Source organism: Phyllostomus discolor, chromosome 8, assembly GCF_004126475.2.
Source record: "Phyllostomus discolor isolate MPI-MPIP mPhyDis1 chromosome 8, mPhyDis1.pri.v3, whole genome shotgun sequence".
In the NCBI taxonomy this organism is placed as follows: domain Eukaryota; kingdom Metazoa; phylum Chordata; class Mammalia; order Chiroptera; family Phyllostomidae; genus Phyllostomus; species Phyllostomus discolor.
This window is the reverse complement of record NC_040910.2, coordinates 100,810,222-100,829,213: the sequence shown is the minus strand read 5'-3', so window position 1 is coordinate 100,829,213 and position 18,992 is coordinate 100,810,222. Positions and strand designations below refer to the sequence as shown.

The 18,992-nt window shown below is 37.7% G+C and overlaps 1 protein-coding gene and 1 long non-coding RNA gene across 10 annotated transcripts in view; both read right to left on the bottom strand.

Annotated features, from left to right (window-relative positions):
• SPAG9 (sperm associated antigen 9) overlaps positions 1–18,992 on the bottom strand; it is a 113,969-nt gene that overhangs the window by 77,926 nt on the left and 17,051 nt on the right. For 8 of the 9 annotated variants that reach the window (XR_004904900.1, XM_036033728.1, XM_036033730.1 and 5 more), the window contains exon 2: positions 9,225–9,345. Coding sequence is in view for 7 of the 9 variants with exons in the window: in XM_036033728.1 (XP_035889621.1) it covers positions 9,225–9,345 (121 nt within the window). In the remaining 2 variants the exon portion in view is untranslated. Of the gene's footprint in view, positions 1–899; positions 919–9,224; positions 9,346–18,992 lie in introns of those variants that run through there. The other variant, XM_036033733.1, reaches the window with a different exon arrangement.
• LOC118502202 lies at positions 6,289–8,113 on the bottom strand. The gene is made up of 2 exons (XR_004904901.1): positions 6,936–8,113; positions 6,289–6,720 (listed from the first exon to the last, which is right to left on the bottom strand). It is a non-coding gene; the product is annotated as an uncharacterized LOC118502202 (long non-coding RNA).

Genomic DNA, 18,992 nt, shown 5'->3' with positions numbered 1-18,992 from the left:
GGTGATTATTCATTCCAACCTAACACCTGACAAAAAACTAGCTACGAATTAACATATTTCATGTTTTCTTTACCTGTGCTGTGATTCTAAAGATTAGTATTATCTTTTTTAAGTATATGAATTAACCACAGATCATATAATACAAATTGATAACCTCTCACTCTTTTCTGAAAATACTTACAATAATATTCAGTATGACCACGTAGTCAAAGGACTCTGTTTTCTTAAGGCCTAACTCCCATGAGATATAGTATTTAACTGAGAAGTACTTTTAAATGCTGGGAAGAGCCCCTCTTCGAAGACCTGAATGCCAACAAGTGATTGTTAGTAAGGGGCAAAGCAAAAGGGAAGGAGAAGGAAAGGGAAAGTGGGAAAGACATGCCCGCCTGAGCGAGAACGGTACACACCCCTGAAAACCCTAAGTGCTGTAAAATTAACCTGTGCTTAAGTCGTTGCAGTTTATCTGAAGTGGACTAAAAGATCGTTTCTTGTTTAATAATAGTTCCCATGTGAACCCAAACCTCAAAATGATCTCAGGAAAAAATCCTAAAACCTTATCATTTTACTCATCACAATAGCCACAGCATGAGATTAACTGGAAATAATATTCTCTTCATCCTTCCTATTCCAAAACAACAGATAGCTAATCAGCCATTTTTTAAAACTGCAAATATTCTAGGGAGAAAACAAAACAAAACGAAGAACCTTAGAAGGGGAGAAGGGCAAAGAAAAAAAAAGAATCAAAATACTAATCCAAAATTTCCCCCTTATGATAGTCAATGGAGATACTTCAGCTTGTTTTACATTCTCTTTCTCTCTACCCCTCTTTCCAACGAGCAAGGAGATATGATTAAGACAGGAAGAGCCACCTGCTCTCCCTGCTCGAAATCAGAGCTTACCTCCTTAGAATGATGGCCTTTGCCAAGTTTGGAACACCTTCCATCTCTGTTGTCTTCTGCCCCATCAGACTGCTGATAGGCCTACGGGGGGGAGAAAGAGAAACAGACCTGCTAGAGCGCCACATCCAACTCATCGTTTGCCTTCTCAGAAGGGATTTTCGGTCCTCACTATCCAGGGAAGGCAGACAATCCAAGTGTTACTGGCCTCAGCAGACTGACTGACATTGGTCTTTCAGAAGCTTTTCCTTCAAGAATTTACCATTAAAAGTCTCAACAGGTAAGAATCCAATGCTACTTAACACTAAACAAATCCCAGACAACCACATCAAAACAATAATAAAAACCTCTCCTCTACCAACTAAGCCTTCACCGTATCTCTAAATTTCAAAGGATTTGCAGACAGATATTATGTTATTAATCAATGATACATTGTGAAATTCTAAAGCATTCTCATGAATTGATATGATCACACCCTTAAAAGAGAGCAGGATAACTTCAAAGATTCCCAGTGGCAGGGGCGGTAGCAATCTGATCCAGTCCCTGACTCGAGGGTGCTGCCGTGCCATACACGACAAACGGGTGACTACTCTCCTCCTCCCAAAAGCCTCTGTGGGGAAAGAGAGCCCACGCTTTCCCTGAGCACACATTCCTGTGTTCCCCTCCATGGTCAAGAAATACTTCCTTGTGATCAACCTGATGAGCAACCACAACCAACCATTGTCTCTGTTTCAATCTGCCCAACAACAGAAGAACTACTTGGTTATCTTCCTTAGCCATACCTTCACCTGTCTGACGGAGCAGTCAGTCATTTCTATTCTGTTTTCTAAGGTAAATCACCGTAAATCCTTTAAGCTTTACTCATAAAATTAATTTTCTATGAAAGCTTTAGTTTTAGATATTAATTATAAACTACAACCTTAAGGTTCTCAATAGCTAACACTGGACTACAGAAATGAAAAGAGTCCAAATACAAATAATAAAACAGAAAACACATCTGAAGATCACATGGGATGTTACCTACTAAAGCAGAACTAATGACATGTTAAGTGTTTTGCATAAATTATCTTGCACCTAATTTTCTGCTTTCCTTCTCATAGACAAGCTCTAAAAAAAGAAACACCCTTAAGCAAAGTATACTAAATGTATATTCTTAATATTGCAGAGAACTAGATTTAACTTAAATCAACTAAAATTTCTATACAACAAATTTTATTTTTGTCATTTTTTAAAATCAGAAGATGTAAACTCCTAAATCTGCCTTATTTAAAGCTGCCTTTCAATGAAAGTATGTCATCAGCTATCTACTTTAATCATCTGCAAATAATGTAGATAGAATTGCCTATTCACAAGATAAAATTAAAAGTGGGAAAAGTGACCAATTATAGTATTATTCAAATTCTGAGAATATTAACATTCATTGTCAATTACAAAGCACAATAAAGAGGCTGATAAAAGCTTTTACTGGCCTGAAAGCTTTTTTCCCTTTTTTAGTGATTTGAAAAATACTGACAGAAAATATTTAGGTGTTCTTAACTATTAACTGCGGTATAAACTATACTTAAAAATGAATTTTCTTCTGTGTTGTGGAAATTCTCACTATATCAGTCATATCATTAATAGATAGATTTTGCTTGTAAATAATGCCCAAATGTGGTCTGTTTTAAGCCATTTATTCCTTTAAAACAAAAATTATGTTAACGATTATACAACTTCCCTATACCTTTCATCTACTGGTATGTAAATTCTTTTTATTAAAGACTTTATTTATTTTTACAGAGAGGGAAAGGGAGAGAGAAAGAGAGGGAGAGAAATATCAATCAGTTGCCCTTCGCAAGCCCCCAAGTGGGACCTGGGCATAACCCAGGCATGTGCGCTGACCAGGAATCGGGAACAGAACCAGTGCCCCTTTGGTTCACAGGCTGACGCTCAATCCACTGAACCACACCAGCCAGGGTTAGTCGTGTGTAAATTCTTATGACCAAGAAATATGAAGTGTCTTCTGTACAATAATATTTCATGGTAAAGGCTTGAAGCTTTCTTTCTTCTTTATTTTAAGATTTTATTTATTTATTTTTAGAGAGATGGGAGAGAGGAAGAAAGAGGGGGGAACATCAATGTGTGGTTGCCTCTTGTACGCCCCCTACTGGGGACCTGGCCCGCAACCCAGGCATGTGCCCTAACTGGGAATCAAACTAGCAACCCTTTGGTTAGTAGGCCAGCATTCAATCCACTGAGCCACACCAGCCAGGGCTAAAGTTTTCTTATCAGACTAAGATCTAATACCAAATTTAAAGAGGAAATGAATGTTATATAGGAAACATAAAGGGTAGAAAGATCAGAGTACAAGGCTCTACCCCAAATGTCTTCAGTTGTCAAAAACATTTTTCTATTTAATATTTAAAAATGGCATTTTCATTCCAAGGAAGAATGAGCAGAATCTGAAAAGAATCTTCAAATAGCTTAAAATCACTGCCATCTAAATCCTGCCTCCTTCTCCCACAATTCAAGAGAAAAGACATCCAATATAAACTCAAGAAGCTTGAGGGAAACAAATTTTTCCCAAAAGAATGAATAGTAAATGGTTTTATATCAGCTATGGGTGCTAATATGTTATATGAAATTATTCAAATTCATAAGTTATTATAAACAAAATAAAATACGCAACTAAATCTTACTTCTCTAATTCTGTTCACATTAAAAATGACCAAACACTATTATATATCAAGAACCACTTTTCATAATTCTTTGACCTACTTCCTTAAATATATTCTAAGGAAATTATAAAGAGAGGAAAACCTATAGGTGTAAAAAATATTCACTGCAGTATGATTCACTACACTGGAAAAAATGTCGAACCACCAACAAAAGTTTTTTTGTGTTTTTTCTTTTAAATTTGCCAGTATTTATTTTTACTTGGATTCATTCTTTCATTCCACAAAAAACTTGAGATAGCTTACAAGAACATACCATAATTCATTATATATGTATAAAATGAGGATGAAAGGAAAACAATTTAAATATGCTACCCAGGTAAGATCCAAACCAGTCATTATGGCTGTACTAAGTTTGGTCTGAATTTATGAGTAGACAATATAAAATAAAACAAAGTGACCACTAAATGACTCTCATTAGAGGAAAGAATAGAACATAATTCCTCAGGGAAAAAAGAATGCTTAACAGATGGCATAGCTTCTGGATGATAGGTACAGGCAGACATTTTTAAAAATTAATTACTGACTACATATAGTCAATAATATTGTAATAACTATGTATGGCGTCAGATGGGTATTAGACTTAATGGTGATCACTTCATAAGTTACATAGATGTCTACTCACTATGTCGTACCCCTATAACTAATATAACCTTGTTTGCCAACTAAGTGAAAAGTAAATTTTTTAAAAAATAATAAAGATTATACAACACAGAAAATATGATAATGTTAAGGAAAAGATACAAAATTATATATATACTCCAACTGCAGTGATATAAAAACTACATATGGAAAAAAGACTAGAAGGTCATATATATAACCTTTTCCCACCACGCAAAACAACTCTGATTCCTTTGGCTGCAATGATCATATAACAGTCTTCTGTATCACAGCCATAGACCTAGACTAAACATCAGGCATACAATAGTAGTTTAATATTTTTAACTGTATTAAAATGTCTGTATTTACTTGCTTCATTTAAGGTATTGGACTTACGAGAGAGATACTCAATATACAACAGAACTAATGAATAGAAAGTATCTTCTGATGAAGAACCCATTACTGCCACACCATGAATAGCAAGGCTGGTTAACTGCAGACCGCTTAAATGGTTGAAAAGCACCAAAAGGTCTTTCTCAATCCACTACTTCCTTATTCCACTCCAAATATACTTCAGATTCTTCCTCAAGGCTCACAAGATGTTGACTACCAAGAAGTATTATTGTTACTCCCAAATAATAATAATACACAACATTTTTGAAAAAGAAATATTTCTTATGTAGTTCAAATTCTGGAGAAAGAGCAACCAGAAATCTCCAAACTCAAACATGACCACAAAATGTTATGGACTCAACTTCTCAATACTGTGAAATCATATGACAACCTGATAGATTCTACACTATCACAGGCTGTAAACTGTGTCCTTTAATTCAGTTCCCATTTCTTGATATTTTCTTGCTTCTCAAATAGCAAGTAACTGCAACCAAAATTTCCCCTTTTAACATAGGAAGCAGTCTTCAAAGCAGAACTTTGAAGCTGGACTTTTACTGTGGCTACTTTTTAAAAGGGACATGTGCCCTAAAATATTTATAAGTCAGAATTGACAGTCTTTTAAAATTAAAGACTGTTACACTGCCAGAACATGTATAAGCACAGAAATTAGACAAGATACTATTATCATACAGCACTCAAAAAACGGCACTAACCAGAAAATCCATCCTTCCTCTACTGTAGGCATCCTCATCAGTAATTTCTGTGGCCTTATTTAAAACTACATTATTAGGAACACTTAAAAATACATTTAAAATATTTTAAAAGTTAAAATATAGGTTGGGTTACAGTAATTTTAACAAAAAGCACTACATATGCTTCAAAAAACAAAATAGAATCTTAAATAGTCCAGACACACTTTTGTTTCCTATTACACAAAAAAGAATCAATATACTATGACATACACCCATTTAAATGTTTTCATCCTTCAAAAAAAACATATTCGCTGTCCTGGTTTTCCAATAGGAGAAGGGACTGATGATACTTAAAGATGACCTCCAGCCACCACCTTTTTGAAAAATAAGGGGCTTTGACACATAATTGGAGATTTGGGGGAAGAAAGCTAAAGTATAATGAAAAAATATGCAAACTATTTTCCCTCTGAAATATTTCTCAGATGTTTAAATGTGGTAAAGATTAGAAAGAAAAAATTAAGATATAATAAGATTTCACATCATATCCAGTGAAGGCTGAGAGAAAAATAGAAGAGGAAAACAATCAGATGGAAAAGAAAGTAAAACTCCAAGGTATAGAAGGGAGTAAGTCCCAAAGCATTCATAAAAGAAGGCTCCTTACAGCCTCAGCTCATGGACTAAGAGATTTAGTGTTAATTAGTTTTGGGCATCTGAATGGTCTCAGGGGAGGGTGGCTTATTCCTCCCCGACCCCCCGTAAGATTTTATTTGTTTGTTTGTTTAAAGATTTTATTTACTTTTAAAGAAAGGGGAAAAGAGGGAGAAAGGGAAAGAAACATTGGTTTCCTTTCCCATGCTCCCTTCCAGGGACCTGACCTGCAACCCAGACGTGTGCCCTCACTGGGAATCAAATGCGGACACTATTGGTTTGCAGGACGATGAACGAGCTATTTATTTATTTATTTATTTATTTATTTATTGAGGGAAGAGAAGGGAGGAAGAAAGAGAGGGAAAGAAACATTGATGAACGAGAAACATTCATCGGTTGCCCCTCGTACACTCCCCACAACCAGGGACCGAACAAACAACCCAGGTATGTGCCCAGACTGAGAATCAAACCAAAAACCTTTTACTTTGCAGCAAGATGCCCAACCAACTGAGCCACCCCAGTCAGGGCTGAATGGTCCGTTATGATTAACCATAGCTGTAACTTCTTTAATTATAATTTAGACACCAAAATTTGTCTCAAAATGAGATATGAGACTCTCAGAGGGAGATATTAATAACAAAAATAATGTTTTCAGAACAAATGTAGTTCAAGATCATATCCTATACTTGGTTACTTGATGAAGAATTTCCTCATCACTTCCCTAGAGAATTACCAGGATCAATTATTTTAAAAAGGTACCTTAAAATGAAAAGATACCTCATTTTTTTTAGATTTTATTTATTTTTTTTTTAGAGAGGGGAAGGGAGGGAGAAACAGAGAGAAACATCAATGTGCGGTTGCCTCTCATGTGATCCCCACTGGGGACTTGGCCTGCAATCCAGGCACGTGCCCTGACTGGGAATTGAACCTGCGACCCTTTGGTTCGCAGCCTGCGCTTAATCCACTGAGCCACACCAGCCAGGGCAAGATACCTTATTTTTAAAACTCACTTTGAATTAAAATAGAAAACAGTAATCAGTACTTTTGAGAGAGATTAGAGACCACAGAACAAGACAATTCCAGAAAAGGTAGATGATTCACTGAACTGGTTAACAAATCTTAATGAAGAGACAACTATATGTTATTTATATTAACTAGAAAGGAACTGGAAGTAGGTTTTTAAATTTTTAGTAATAGAAAAGATACAGTGTATTTTAAAAAATTAGTAATTCATTCCTTTTGGTTAGTTTTGTGGGAAAAAAAACAAAAAAGAAAAACAGCAGTATCTCCTTTGAATTTAAAAGAGATGTTTTAACAGACTTTAATATCAATAATGCAATTTAAAGTACAAGGTAATTCTTTTTTTAATAAATCCCTTATCATAGAATCAGATTAATTAATGCATAAAAGAATTCTAAGCAAGGAGTGTCTTTATACTGGGTAATTTTAAAAAGTTCTTTATCTCGAACTTGGTACTCCTTTCAGAAATCAAGAGGAAAATTTAATAAATAAAATCATGAGAGGCTGGCTCTGTTAACTGTGCCATTAGTGTTTGGTTCTAAAATACTAAATAATACCTGATATGAAAACACAATCAAGTTAGGATTAAAATATCTCCAATGACTAATTTTTCTTCTTTAAATAGAAAATACTCAAGCTTTGGTTTGTTTGGTAAACATACCAAAAGCTTAACTGCCACTAGATTTGAGTGGTACCCACAGTAATGTGACTCCAGGAATGTATCTGTCAGCGTATGAAGCTCTCTAAGACCTCACATTTCTATAGTAAAATGATAGAAGTCATTTGGTGTATTCCGTGTTAACAAAGAAAGGGTACAGCAGTCTAGGTATCTATAAGCTTAAAAATACAACAATATGACACATGGCTTATTCTGTATCACTCTAGGTGTCTTCTGTTACCAAACATCCATCAGTTCCCTTCTATGACATCTGCTTAACAGCCAGCTGCCTGAGTTCTCTCTGAATTCTGGAATGCCTGAACTCCAGATTCACAGTGATTCTAGGCTCTTCCATTGTCCTGGAGGGAGCGGTCAGCTATCACACACACTGCATGCAAGCCTGGTAGTGAAGGTTATCCACCCTGCATGCCAGTCCCTCACCAGCAGGCCCGTATGTACACTTGGTGGGTGATGTGGGAAAGGGTAACTGGTGGCCATCTGTGGCTCCCTAAGATTCTGAAAGTTTACAGTGCTGAGATGAAAAACTGGAGAGCACTCTGCCCACTTGCATCAAACCTGAAAATAGGCCCCCAAGTTTCTTCCCTAAGGTGTGGGTTTCGGGGGAGGGAGGTATGGGGAACATCTGTAATTGGGTCAACAATAAATAAAAAAACAACTCTCCCTGATTTCTTTTTTCTAATTTTGACTTAATTAGGACCACTTTCATTAGTCCAAAAGGGGAAACCATTCTTGGGGTTTGAAATAGTAATTTTTTTATTTTTTATTTTTTAAATATTTTATTTATTCCTGGAAAGAGAAGGGAGGGAGAAAGAGTAATCAACGTGCGAGAGAAACAGCGATAGACTGCCTCTCCCAGCCTGCAACCCAGGCATGTGCCCTGACCAGGAATCGAACCAAGAACCTCTCAGTTCATAGACTGGCACTCAATCCACTGAGCCACACAGGCCAGGGCCAGTAATTGTTTTTAAACCAAGAAAAATATATAAAATTACACTAAAATAAAATGATTCTGAAAAATGATCATCTAAATGCCCTCAGTTTTCCACTACAAAGGAACAAATACAGAAACCAATGAAACTTTGTGTACTTGATCAAAATTAGAAGAAATGGGTTTGGCTGGGCAGCTCAGGTGGTTAGTGTTGTCCCAACGCACCAGGGCTGTGGGTCTGATCCCCAGTCAGGGCATATACAAGATTCAACCAATAAATGCATCAGTAAGTGGAACAACAAATGTTTCTCATTCTCTCTCTAAAATCAGTCAATTAAAAAAAAAATCTGCATGCATATGCCCCAGCATCCTGCATAGTGGATACAGCATAATGTTAACTACAAACAAAGGCTGAGAGCAAAATTGAAGAAAGTCTTACAGGTTATTTTTGATTTAGTTGTTTCTGCAGGCCAGGGTGCCACGTGAAAACAGGAACAAAAAAGAACAGAACCTAGCTCCCAGGTCTCACTCTTGAGACTGGGATGACAATTCCAAGCATATATTTGGAACCCTAGTCAAATGTCAGGATGAGTCATTGCACTATTACAGCCCACTCTTTAATGTGTACTTATGAAGAGAGGTATTTTTACTTACTCTGGTCAGCATAGTTTTTTGCTTTCAGTTCAAGTTGTCTTGTTTGAGATTCTAAAGATTCCACTCGGGTCTGTAAATCCTTTTTTTCCTGTTCTTGAGAGTCTTCAAATTCAATGAATTTCTAATAAAAGAAATATTTATTATTCTCATCAGCAAAACGAAAATTTTTTAACATCAAATCCTGTATTTCTTGGTATCACAATTTAGCATTAACTACTCAAAAAGATATCAAAATCATAAATTTAGGTTGATTTTTTGTTTCTCTATAAAAATTAAGTTTTAAACCCTCCAAATAGAGAAGGAAAAGCTGACAAAATAATCTGTTTATAAGTGTTTTCACTTCATATAATAGGCATACAAAAGCAAATACATATTTGTATATCCTACCCTCAAAATAGAAATCCATTTACTAGTATACCTGCATACCCATCTGTATTCAAGTTACAAATTTTTACATATTTTATACTTAACATGTACAACAAAGAGAGAACCAAAGGATGATGAAATAGCAATAAATACTTGTTAAATGGTTATTTGATTAATGGATAATCTTCTAGAGTACCTGAACCATAGAATTTAAATTCCTAAGAAAAAGCCCTGGCTGGTGTGGCTCAGTAGATTGAGTGCTGGCCTGCAAACCAAAGCGTCACTGGTTCAATTCCCAGTCAGGGCACCTGTCTGGGTTGCGGGTCAGGTCCCCAGTAGGGGGTGTGCAAGAGGCAACCACACATTGATGTTTCTCTCCCTCTCCTTCTCCCTCCCTTCTCCTCTATCTAAAAATAAATAAATAAAATCCTTTACAAATAAATCCCTAAGAAAAAGAACATGTGCTAGAAATATCCCTACCAAATTTAATTTACTAAAACTGTTTTCATCAAGGAGATTATCATTGAATATAATTATCAAATCTCAATCTTCATCTTAATCGGCATCATTTGACAACTGATCACTCACTCCTTAAAATGTTTTTATTTTTTTATTTTTTGCATTGGTTGGTGTGGCTCAGTGGAATGAGTGCTGGTCTGTGAACCAAAGGGTCGCTGGTTTGATTCCCCTACCTGGGTTGAGGGCCAGGTCCCCTAGGGGGCATATAAGAGGCAACCACACATTGATGTTTCTCTCCCTCTTTTTCTCCCTCCCTCCCCCTCTCTCTAAAATAAATAAAATCTTAAAAACAAATGCCTTTCTCTTAAATTTTTCTTTTTAAATCTGGCTTCCAGGTCTTTTCCTTCTTTTCCATTATTTTACCGCTGCTCATTCTTGGTTTTCTTCACTGATTCTTCCTCTTCTCCCTGAACTTCTTAATATCGACAAGCTCAGTTCTTGGACAACTTTTCCTCTTCGTTGTTTACTCTTATTTCCTTGTGACCTCATCTAGGTTCATGGCTTTAAATACTAACTACATGCTGACAACCTCCAAATTTCTAGGCCAATCTCTGGCCCAATAATGAATTCCAGATTGGTATGTCCAAGTGTCTACTGAACTGCATTTGAATATCTCATATGCATCTTAAACATGCCATATCAACACTCATTTCTCCTGGTCTTACCTAGCTCATTAAATTACTGTGGTCATTTGCTCAGGCCCAAAACTTTAGAGTCGGCTTTGATTTTTCTCTTCCTCTAACATCTCATGTCCAGTCCATCAGCAAATCTACCTTCAGATCCAACCACTTTTCCTCACCTCCACCTGTAGCCTGGTCTGTGCCCACTCATTATTTACTTCCTAGATTAATTCAATAGTAATAGCCTCCTAACTGGTTTCGTTCTACTCTTGCCCCTCTACAATGCATTCTCAATACAATAGTTAGAGTGACCCTTTAAAAAGTAACACAGATCAAATGAACAACAGCAAAAAGTATAGCAGATCAGTTTACACCTCTGCTCAAAATCAGATGATTGCTGGCATTCTCTCGAAGTCCTCATCATAGCCTTCAGGGAAGAACCAACACAAACTACCATCCCCTCACCTCTTTGAGGTCATCCTCGAGTACTCTTCCTCCTCCTCTTCCCCACTCCTTCACATACTGATACAACCCTACCTGCAGTTCCTCAGATACTCCAAGCCTTTGCACTGGCTTCCTCTTCCTCCTGCCTGGAATTCTCTTCCTCCAGATACCTAAATGGCTCACCCCCTCCTCACCTCAACATCTTTGTTCAAATCCCAGCCTTTTACAAAGACTTTCCTTGTCCACTGTATTTTAAACTGCATGACCACTCCCTACTTCCCTGTTTTTTTTTCATCTATAGCACTTATCCTTATCAGAAACACTGTATATTTTAGTAATTTATCGTATTTATTATCGACCTTGTCTCACTAAAATATAGGCTCCATAAGGGCAGGGATTTTCGGTTTTGTTTGCTGTTGTAGACCCAGTACAAAGAATGATGGTGGCTCATAGCAGGTGCTCAAATATTTGTTAAACAACAACAAAAAACTCAGAATAAAACACTGAAACCCACATAGAAAAATGTAGAGTTCACAAAAAACCTTATATGTCACTAAATATACCTTATTTTTAATATGAAAATTTTTTGTCCATCTGTCCTAAAACTTTTCAATCACTGCACAAGTTGATTTTTGTCTATACACAATGTCTCCTTAGAGGAACTTCTCCTGTTTTGCCCTAGTTCTATTCAGTTCATAAAACTGGATTGGTGAGGCTCCATCTTCTTATGGGTGGGCACAAGGCTTGAACACACTGGTCAGAGTCCTCCCTGGGACACCTGTCTGATATTTGGGAAAATACCACATATCCCCTCTGGAATCACAAACTCTAAGAACCTAGCAGGCTTAAGCTGTAGACAGCCATCTTTTCTAACATATGGAAACAGCACGTCTGAGAATAAACCCAATATAAAGGAAAACAAAGAGCAAGGGGGAATAAAACCTTGTATAAAGATACCATTTGAGATTCAGCAGTTCCTGGACCCAGCATTTCCAGTCCTTTTTGTTTTGGGTTTTTTCCCCCCTGAGTTACATAAACCAGTAAATTCCTACTTTATTTAAGCTTGTTTGAATAGGTTTCAAGAAACTGAAAGCATTCTAATATAGTCATCTACTTTTTCTCAAGAAATATTTGACTTCCTCATACCACTAACCAACGTTTTTCTTATCCTTGAAGTTTGAAACCAACCACCTCTGAAGCATTGGTTCCTTTTTTTAATTAAATTTATTGGGGTATACTCGTTAATAACATTATATAGATTTCAGATATACAACTTTATAGTATGTCTGCATATCCTATTGTGTACTCACCACCCAAAGTCTAGTCTCCTCCTGCCACCATGTATTTGTCCTTTATCCTCTTCATCTGCCCTTCATCCCTCTTCCCTCGGGTAACCACCATTCTACTGCCTGTATCTGCGAGCTTGGGGGAGAAGGGAGTTTGTTTTGTTTGTTCATGTGCTGCTTCTGTTTTATAGCCCACATATGAATGAAATCATATAGTTCTTGTCCTCTTCCATCTGACTTATTTCACTCAGAGCGATACTGTCAAGATCCATACATGTTGCAAATGGCAGTATTTCATCTTTTCATGGCTAAGCAGCATTCCGCTGTGAGTGTGTACGTGTATATAACACATCTTCTTTATTCCACTATCCACTGAAGGACACCTGAGTTGAAACACTGGTTCTCAGTCACTTGGGGGTCCACAGGCCCATTTGGGAACTTGATACATCCATGAACCATGTTTCCCTGAGGAAAAGGCCCTCATCCACCCCAAATTATGCCTATTTTTCTCAGGGGCTCAGAGATCCCTCAAGCCCTTCTACAAACACCTGATTTAGTAGCCCTGCCCTACACTTTACTATTAAAATATTCCATATTTGTGAGGCTTCTTCTTAGAAGCCTCAAACAACCATTGTTTATTTCTCCGGAATACGAATCTAAAGACGACTATACGCAGAAGGAGCAGTGGTTACAGTGAATACAAGAAAAGAGACAAACCTGACGAAGCTTTCAAACAAGTCATTCATTCATTCATTCATTCATTCATTCAAGAAATGTCTACTTCCCACAGGCCAGGCGAGCAGAACATGACTGTGAGTACTGCACCATCCCTGCCCTCTGAGGGTGTGATTCACTGGCTACAAACTGAATGCAGCAGGTGATGCAAAGGTTACAATGAACAGAAAAGTAGCAACTACATGTTGCTAATGAAGTTTGAGTAAGTTATTTCAACATTTTTAGGTGGTCATATAAGCAAAGACTTAGTATTAATAAGAAAATGTAATTATTTTTTGGCCTGCTTTAAAAATGACGCTCCCTTGGCTAACTGATCTGTTTATCTGGGTAAGTAATTAGAAAGTCTTATTTCAGCCTTTTGTGCTATGAATAAAATGTTGTATTAAAGAATATGGAGCAGATGTTTACAAGTAACAATTAAAATGCCGTGCCACTGAACTCCTAACAAAAACTTTACCACTGAGGGTATGGAGAGGGGGTAGGGGAAGTGGACGAACGTCAAAGGGCACAAATTTTCAGCTAGAAGGTGAGTAAGTTGGGGATGAAATGCAGAGCAGCACAAAGACCACAGTTTTTGTGGTACTACTCTACTGCACATGTGAAAGTTGCTAAGAAAATTCACACAAAAGTTATCACCACAAAAAAATATTTGTAACTATGGGAAGTGATGAATGTGTTAACCCACATTACTGTGTTAATTGTTTACATATATGTGTGTGTGTGTGTGTGTATAAATTATTACATTGTATACTGTATACCTTAAATTCACACAACACTGTATGTCAATTATTTCTCAATAAAGCTGGGGGGTAAAAAACAATTGTACCACTATTCTGTCTATTCAGAACACTTTTCTGACAGAGAGAAGAAACACCACACGGACACAAGACTTTGTGTCTACTTTGTTTCTTGGTGGCCCAGTTTGGCTACAGAAGGGCATAAATAATCCATAACTGTTCAGCAGTCACTACTATATGCTTACTCTACAAGCATTACCTAGACCTACGTAGATGATTCAGTCTTCAAAATGCTTCACATTTTTTTGCAACTACTAAGACTTTGTAGCTATATCAATAATCTTAAGTAAATATGACAAAAGGAAAAGATCTTTTTTTCCCCCAAAGTTGTGTGACAGTTCTTGGATGGGCCAAGCTATTTATCACCAAATGGAAATCTTTTGGTTATGTAATCTCCCTTCACGGGAAAGGACTGGCAATAATGAAAATAGTCTATGCAAATGCATAATCTCAGGCCTCTCCTTCTAGCAAATTAAAACAGAGAGACTACAAAACGAATTGCCATTTCTCATCATGGTATGGCTTTTTTTCTTTTTTTAATCTAAATGTTGAATTTTAAACTTTCTGGCATCATGAATTCCTTTGGGAATCTTAGGAAAATAGATTCCTTCCCCACGAAGGTAAATATATAAAACACAAAACAACGCACTTTTGTCCTGGCTGGTGTGGCTCAGTGGACTGAGTGCTGGCCTGCAAACCAAAGGGTCACCGGTTTGATTCCCAGTCAGGACACATGCCTAGGTTGCAGGTCAGGGTCCCCGGTGGGAATGTATAAGAGGCAACCACACATTGCTGTTTCTCTCCCCCTCTCTCTCTCCCTTCTGCTCTCTCTAAAAATAAATAAAATCTTAAAAATAATAAAGGAAAGGGGAGTATACAATCTATAGGCCTATACCTCTTTACTAGTGGCCTAAGAGCTACATGTGAACCTTAATCACTTGCTTTTCACCTTAGAAAAGCTTGACATATCAAGCATTAAAATAATCATTATTATTACATCAAAAATTATGAGTATTTTTCTTTTTTATTATCAAGCAGTGTTTATTCTTTTTTTTTTTTTTTTAGATTTTCTTTCTTCATTTTTAGGGACAGGGGAAGGAAGGAGGAGAAAGGGAAGGAGAGAAACATCAATGTGTGGTTGCCTTTCATGCACCCCTTATTGGGGACCTGGCCTGCTGCAACCCAGGCATGTGCCCCGACCAGGAACTGAACCAGCAACCCTTTGGTTTTCAGGCTGGCACTCAATCCACTGAACCATACCAGACAGGGCTCTTTTTTTTTTTTTTTTTAAGTTTATTGCTTTTAGACAGAGAGAGAGGAAGGGAGGAGAGACACAGAAAAAAAAAGGGGGGGGGGGGGGGGAAGGGGGAGGGGGGAGAGAGAGAGAGACATCAATCTGTTGTTCCACCCACTTGTATTCGTTGGTTGTTTCCTGTGTGTGTCCTGACTGGGGAATCAAACCCACAACCTTGGTATATCCAAACAATGCTGTAACCACATGAGCTACTTGGCCAGGGCCAAACAATACTTAATCTTCACTGTGCAGATTATAAGTATTTTTCTAACTGTAGTTAACCAAATTCAAACTCTGAAATGGGATACTGAGGGAAAAGAAAATCATGTGAAGGAATAATTCCTTTAAAAAAGTTTTTTAATGTATTGATTTTAGAGACGGGGGGTGGGGAGTGAGAGAAACATCAATTTGTCATTCCACTTATTTATACACTTAATGATTGCTTCTTGTCTGTGCCCTGACTGGAGATCGAACCTGCAACCTTGGCCTATTGGATGACACCCTAACCAACTAAACTACCTGGTCAGGGCTGGGATAACTCCATTTTAATTATACACAATTCATGCTGTACACCATGACATTAGATGTATTTAAGTTAAAGCTATAACACAAGAGTTATGTATTCAGGACTACGATACAGAAGTGTGAATCCATCCAAAAAGCCTATGTGGCAGGCTGTACAAATAGGTTCATTGTATAGACTTCGTTTTTTTCCTATATTTTAAAGGTATGTATTTACAACAGAGTTTCCAAACAATGTGGTTTTCTTCTGTTACCATAACTTGCATATAACACAGTATTTTTAGGCAAAATGAATAGGATTTTGGAGGCTTTGCCCTAGCCAGACACATTTTGAAGAAGGAAAAAAGTAAATTAGTGGTTGTAAGAAGCCTATGGGTATTCATAATTGATGTAATGTGATTTAACTTCTTGCCTGTGTGGCTCAAGTGTATAAAGTTGGACACCCTGAAATTACACTTGGCAGGCGGGAAAGTGGCAATTTTTCAAATTATAAAACCACCCTTCCCCTGGAAACTTCTGGTTACTCCCCTCCGACACAGGAGAGTCTGTCAGATTCCTCAGGCATGTTGGTGTAGGGCACGCATCTCCCTCCAACTCCCACCTCCCACACCCCTGTCTTTAGTCTCTCCCTCACACACATACTTTTTAAAATAGTATTGGGCAGGGGGTAAGAGCCCATCAGCAGGCTTTTTAGCATGTATGATAAACACATCTTAACCAGATACCCTTTTCCCTCTCAACTAATCGGCCAGCAACAACACTGACGTAACTTCAGACAGAACTCTCCTGGGAGCAACCGGACACTGTTAAAAGAAGGCAGCAGACAATACAGACTTATGTCAGGGTCTAAGAGAACAAGCTCTGTGATGAAGCAAATGGCTTCGAGTCCAGATGGCCTATAGGGGCTGTTTGCCCCACTGTTCCAGAGAAAAACAAATGAATACTTTGAAAGGCAAGCTCCTGGAGTTTAAAAGAAAATCCCTAGAGGTTGTTGCTTATTGGAGTAAAGATGCAAAGGACAAAAAAGAAGGGAAAAAGACCTTTAAAGTAGTAGCTTTAAATACAGTAGTTGTCTAAAAAATAATACCACCAAATAAAGAGCTGATTTTATTGCAAAGTATCCACCAAGATATTATCCTCTTCATTTACTCTGAAGAGTTGGGGGAGGAAAATATTTCTATTATGTTAAACAAGTATTATTCTATTTAGTTAAGTTCAGTGAACTATAATTGTTTTTCAGTGCAGCATCTTTTAAGAGATTAGAGGATAGACCATAATAATAATAATGCCAGAGAGATATGGTTCCCTCAGCCTCCGTATATCTAAAATGTGGACAATTTTCTCTAAAAAATTTTAGAAAGGGGAGGAGTACTATTACACAGTAAGAGAAACTTAAGAGACATATTAGACCAAATGTAAACATGCGGACTATCTTGGTTCAGTCCTGATTGAAACAACCAACTACAAAACCACATTAATGAGACAATTGGGGAAATGTGAATACTGATTAAATGTTATTAAGAAATAATCATCTATAAATTTTAGATGGGATTTTTAAAACTATCTTTCAGAGATATACTAATGCATAGTTTTCTGATTTGCTTTGAAATTATGGTGCAACTTCTGGTCAGGACGGAGGCATAGGTAAACATGTTTCACCTTCTCTCACAACCACAGAAAGAACTACAACTAGACTTCAAAGCAAGTAACATCCAGAACCGTCAGAAAACAGAGCTGCATGGAAGTCCGACAACCAAGGATTTAAAGAAGCCAGATGGGTAGGAGGCGCAGATACAGGCAGAGAGGCGGTGGCAGTGGAAGGGGCGGCACCACGTTCACGTGTGGTAGATAAAAATCAGGAGGGATACCTTGGGAGCGAGTGACCCCAGATCCAGGTCAGACCACACAGCCCAGGGTTCCAGCACCAGAAAGATAAATCCACATAACTTCTGGCTGTAAAACCCAGTGGGGGTTGTGGTGGTGGAAGAAATTGCCAGATTTTCAGGAGACTCAGCTTACAGGGCCCACCTGACTTAATTCTTACTCAGACCCACTCCCTCTGGGTTTCACCACCAGGGTAACAGCGGGAAGGCCACCAGACGCACAGGACAACTGCCAGGCAAACCTCCAGAAACCAGACAGCAGCAACGTCCCCCCTCAGAGCCCATCCCTCACACAATGCCACAAAGCAGGTTGCCCCACCCTGGCGATTACCCAAGACTCTGCTCCACACAACTTACAGATTCCTTTTCTACAACAGGCTACGTACGCTACTAAGACAGAGAGTCAAAGCAGCTCTATCCAATAATACACAGAAACAAACACAGGGAAGCAACCTGACAAATTGAAGAGCCAAAGAAATATGCCCCCCCTCCAAAAAACCAGAACAAAACCCCAGAAAAAGAACTAAACAAAATGGAGATAACCAACCTATTAGATGCAGAGTTCAAAACCCTAGTGATCAGGATGCTCCAAGAACTCCTTGAGTACGGCAACAAAATTAAAAAGACCCAGGAAGAAATGAAGGTTACACTAAGTGAAATAAAGAAAAATCTACAGGGAACCAACAGTGGAGGGGATGAAGCCAGGATTCAAATCAATAGTTTGGAACATAAGGAAGAAATAAGTATTCAACCAGAATAACAGGAAGAAAAAAGAACTCAAAACAAGCGAGAACAGTATACGGACCCTCTGGGACATCTCCAAATGTACCAACATCTGACTCATAAGGATGCCAGGAGAAGAAGAGGAAGAGCAAGAAACTGAAAATTTATTTGGAAAAAAATTTAAAAACCCCTCCCTAATCTGATAAAGAAAATAGACAAGTCCAGGAAGCACAGGGTCCCAAACAAGTTGGACCCAAAGAGGACTACACCTCTTTAATCATAATTAAAATGTCAAAAGTAAAAGATAAAGAGAGAATCTTAAAAGCAGCAAGAAAATAGAGAGTTATCTACAAAGGAGTTCCCATAAGACAATCAACCAATTTCTCAAAAGAAACTTTGCAGGCAAGACACTAGCAAGAAGTATTCAAAGTAATGAAAAGCAAGGACCTACAAGCCAGATTACTCTATCCAGCAAAGCTATCATTTATACAAAGGGCAGATAAAGTGCTCCCAGACAAGGTAAAGCTAAAGGAGTTCATCATCACCAAGCCATTATTACATGAAATGTTAAAGGAACTT